The sequence below is a fragment of the Eubalaena glacialis genome, chromosome 12, assembly GCF_028564815.1.
Source record: "Eubalaena glacialis isolate mEubGla1 chromosome 12, mEubGla1.1.hap2.+ XY, whole genome shotgun sequence".
Taxonomy (NCBI): Eukaryota; Metazoa; Chordata; class Mammalia; order Artiodactyla; family Balaenidae; genus Eubalaena; species Eubalaena glacialis.
In genome coordinates this window covers 90,221,369-90,226,216 of record NC_083727.1, presented here as the reverse complement: position 1 = coordinate 90,226,216, position 4,848 = coordinate 90,221,369, and the positions used below count along the sequence as shown (strand labels likewise).

General features: G+C 40.0%; 1 protein-coding gene across 1 annotated transcript; it reads left to right on the top strand.

Moving 5' to 3' along the window:
* The first annotated feature begins 759 nt into the window (after window positions 1-759).
* LOC133101962 (serine/threonine-protein phosphatase 2A catalytic subunit alpha isoform-like) lies at window positions 760-2,297 on the top strand. Its single transcript, XM_061206833.1, has one exon. It carries the CDS (start codon window positions 931-933, stop codon window positions 1,858-1,860), a length of 930 nt encoding a protein of 309 aa, XP_061062816.1. The 5' UTR covers window positions 760-930; the 3' UTR covers window positions 1,861-2,297.
* Window positions 2,298-4,848: the final 2,551 nt, after the last annotated feature.

Sequence of the window (4,848 nt, the reverse complement as noted above, 5' to 3'; positions counted from 1 at the left end):
GCTTATTACATGGTCATGTTCAGACAATTGCTAGGCAACTTTTTAGAGACATGCTTAGGGTTTTTCTAAAGCTTGTTGATTCGAACAAAATTTAAGCTTACACACTGTTGACTGGGTTCATGACTATTACAATATACTTCAGATTGTTTTTAAGGCAAATTCTGGTCTTCCTTCAGATACTGCTTCCACACAGGCAGGCTTTAACTGTATTGTTTAGACCTTTTGAGAAATACACACCCTTTTCTGCTTAGTTCATCTACCCTACCCATTTATTAGACTGAGACTTCTTAGAGAAGTATCATGCTGGAATTTCTTTCTTCCAAAGGGAAAAATAATTCTAGAACTTGACAGCAGTCATTAAAGTAACCAATCAGATGAATTAAATGACCTTTAGCAATTTATTTCCTCCGTCTCCTGATGGTACTAGAGCTGATTCTGGAAACAGTGATCATTTGTCCCTATTGAATCAGCTACCATGCTACTTATGGGCAAACTCACCGACTGATATTGGCAAAATTTACAGCACGCCTCCCATCAAGATTTAGGTAGATTCCTCAAAATCTCTTCCCAGAATTATCAATATCCTATAGGTAAAGAAACCCTTTAAGGCATAAAGCCCATACTAGAAGAGTATAAGGCTCAAGGCCTCTTTATCCCTTGTATTATTCCCTGTAATACTCCTATTTTGCCACTTAAAAAACTTAAGGGCGATTACAGAGAGCAGAGCTCCGGGGCTAGAGTGAGCGGAGGACGGCCGCGGCCGGTGGCCGAGCACGGGGGGGCGAGCCAGCGGGCCAGCGCTAGCGCCGAGCAACCGCCAGTACCCGCACAAGTACCCCGGGAACCGGCGGCGGCGTGTGCGTGTGGCCCGTGTGCGGGCGGCGGCGCGGGAGGAGCGCGGAGCGGCAGCCGGTTCGGGCGGGTGGCATCATGGACGAGAAGGTATTCCCCAAGGAGCTGGACCAGTGGGTCGAGCAGCTGAACGAGTGCAAGCAGCTGTCCGAGTCCCAGGTCAAGAGCCTCTGCGAGAAGGCTAAAGAAATCCTGACAAAAGAATCCAATGTGCAAGAAGTTCGATGTCCAGTCACTGTCTGTGGAGATGTGCATGGGCAATTTCATGATCTCATGGAACTGTTTAGAATTGGTGGCAAATCACCAGATACAAATTACTTGTTTATGGGAGATTATGTTGACAGAGGATATTATTCAGTTGAAACAGTTACTCTGCTTGTAGCTCTTAAGGTTCGTTACCGTGAACGCATCACCATTCTTCGAGGAAATCATGAGAGCAGACAGATCACACAAGTATATGGTTTCTATGATGAGTGTTTACGGAAGTATGGAAATGCAAATGTTTGGAAATATTTTACAGATCTTTTTGACTATCTTCCTCTCACTGCCTTGGTGGATGGGCAGATCTTCTGTCTACATGGTGGCCTCTCACCATCCATGGATACACTGGATCACATCAGAGCACTTGATCGCCTACAAGAAGTTCCCCATGAGGGTCCAATGTGTGACTTGCTATGGTCAGATCCAGATGACCGTGGAGGCTGGGGTATATCTCCTCGAGGAGCTGGTTACACCTTTGGGCAAGATATTTCTGAGACATTTAATCATGCCAATGGCCTCACGTTGGTGTCTAGAGCTCATCAGCTGGTGATGGAGGGATATAACTGGTGCCATGACCGAAATGTAGTAACGATTTTCAGTGCTCCAAACTGTTGTTATCGTTGCGGTAACCAAGCTGCAATCATGGAACTTGATGATACTCTAAAATACTCTTTCTTGCAGTTTGACCCAGCACCTCGCAGAGGCGAGCCACATGTTACTCGTCGTACCCCAGACTACTTCCTGTAACGAAATTTTAAACTTGTACAGTATTGCCATGAACCATATTTTGACCTAATGGAAATGGGAAGAGCAACAGTAACTCCACAAAGTGTCAGAGAATAGTTAACATTCAAAAAAACTTGTTTTCACACGGACCAAAAAGATGTGCCATATAAAAATACAAAGCCTCTTGTCATCAACAGCCATGACCACTTTAGAATGAACCAGTTCATTGCATGCTGAAGCGACATTGTTGGTCAAGAAACCAGTTTCTGGCATAGCGCTATTTGTAGTTACTTTGCTTTCTCTGAGAGACTGCAGATAATAAGATGTAAACATTAACACCTCGTGAATACAATTTAACTTCCATTTAGCTATAGCTTTACTCAGCATGACTGTAGATAAGAATAGCAGCAAACAATCATTGGAGCTTAATGAACATTTTTAAAATTAAGTACCAAGGCCTCTCCTCTGCTTGTGAGTTTTGAAATCATTTTGTTTATTTTCAGGGATACTGTTTAATTTAATTGTATGATTTGTCTGCACTCAGTTTATTTCCCCTTCTCAAATCTCAGCCTCATGTTGTTCTTTGTTACTGTCAGATCCTGGTGAGTTGTTTTGAACAGAACTGTTTTTTTTTTTCCTCCCTCCTGTAAGACGATGTTACTGCACAAGAGCACTGCAGTGTTTTTCATAATAAACTTGTGAACTAAGAACTGAGAAAGTCAAATTTTAATTGTATCAATGGGCAAGACTGGTGCTGTTTATTTAAAAGATACATCAATTGATAAATTTTAGAATTTGTAGAATTCTAGGTAAAGAAAAATAAAAATCAAGGCCACTACATAATCTCTCTCGTAACTCCTTGACATTCTTCAAATGAATTTCAGGACTTATTTGTAGTCCAGATAGTACAATATGTCAGATTGCCAGCATGCTCTTTGTGGGTTCTTCTTCCTGCATATTGTCTGCAAGAAAGGAAATGAAGTCTGTGCTGCTTCAGTAAGACCTGATTGTAAAACCATATAAATCGAGATTTATGTTTTTCGGGTTTTGTTTTTTAATGAAAAAAGCATGTTTTCAGGTAGAGATTAACAAACTAATGTATCTACTTATCAGTCACTGCAGTTTCTGGTTATAAATATTGCCATGTGTGTTACGTGGACGCTTTAAGATGATTGACAGAGTGGTAATTTCTTAACGAATATTTGTACATTACTTGTCACGTGATCTTAAAGTTAAATTTGTCTCAGATAAGATATAGCTGTTAAAGCATTATCCTGTATTATGCTCTTTAAATGATACTAGTTAAACCAAATAGAAAACTGTTGCTGGATCATGGCTTAGTGTTATGTACATTCACCCAAGGACAAAAATGGCATTTGAAATGAAGTTGCAGGTGATAAGCACATACTGAGTTTTTCCCCTCCCTTTTATCCTTTGAATAGGATTAGGAAGTTAAAACAGGTTTTCTATGGAAACTAATACTTGATTGTCTTAAGCTACCAGGGTAAACTTCAAGACACTTAATCATTAATTGTGTGGGTATAGTAATAAAAGTTTCTTTGCTTTGAAAAAAAAAAAAAAAACTTAAGGGCCAAGGGTTGAGGTTTTGTCCAGAACTTCTAAGCAATCGACTTTGTTATCCCTGGACACCCTCTTGTTCCAAATCCTCACATATCACTAACATCCATTTCCATCCTAAGGATGTAATTGATTATGTTCTTTAGTATCCTAGTTGACGAAGCTAACCAATACATTTTTGCCTTCATTTGGGGAAAATATTCACCTGGACAGTAATGCTTCAGAGTTTTACTAAGAGTCCTTTGTATTTCTCACAAATCCTGAAGGCTTGTCTAGATGATATAATGTTCCCTAGAGGTGCTACTTAGTTGCAATAAGTGGAAGAGTTTCTTCTTTGCTCTCCTTCTCAAGCCTCCTCAGGGGAAGACAGCATCCACTTACTAAATCTTTTAGCTTTAAAAGGACATAGGGTCACCAAAGAAAAATTACAGTTTACCAGAACCCAGGTTTGATATTTAGGGCATCTGATATTAGAACAAGTGTTACACCTAGATACAGATAAGCTTCATTGTGTCCTAAGTTTCCCAAAACACCAAACATGAAATGTGAGGTTTTGCTGGGCTATAGATGGTTGCTAAAATTGGATTCCAAACTTCTCTCTTATGACCAAACCTTTCTATGTTTACAGAACAATAACAACCTTGATGCAACTTTATGGGAAAAAACAGGTGACATAGATTTTAAGGTCTTACAGGAGAGTTTGATGAACCTACCTGCTCTTGGGCTTCCCAATTATCAGATTACATTTTTCCTTTTTTTATACAAAAAGGAAGGGAATGGCTTTGGGATGCTTACCCCAAAACACAGGGACCATTATAGATAAATAGGTTATTATAGCCAGCAACTGGACCCTGTGGGCCAGTGATATTCCCCTTGCCTTAGTGATGTTATAGCCACTGCCCTTTTGGTTAAGGCCACCAAGAAAACCCTTGTGGGATTCCCTTTAACTTATTTTGTGTCTCATGAAGTAAAAGCTCTCCTGAATTCTCAATCACACTTAACATTTCTCATCCAGCTCCCTCACCTCCTATGAAGTCTTTTTGTTGACTGCTCCTCACATAACTCTTTTGCATTATAGTGGCCTTAACCCAAATACTCACCTCTCCTCCATCACCAAAGAAGTCCCTCACAACTGCATAATGCTGATAGATCACACCCTTTTTGTCAAGATCTACAGGAAATTCATTTGGGTAATGCTGACTTTTCATGGTTCACTAATGGTTCTTATTTAAAAGGTAGCAATGCCAAATATTGTGCTGGGTACGCTATTGCAATTCTTTTGATGTTGTTGAGACAGCCTCTTTACCTGTGGTTATTGTAAGAGTCTGAACTATAGACTCTTACACAGGCTCATACTTAAGCCAGTGGCAAAACCGTCAATATTTATATTTATAATGGATAGGCTTTCAAAGTAACTGATGATTTTGGAAT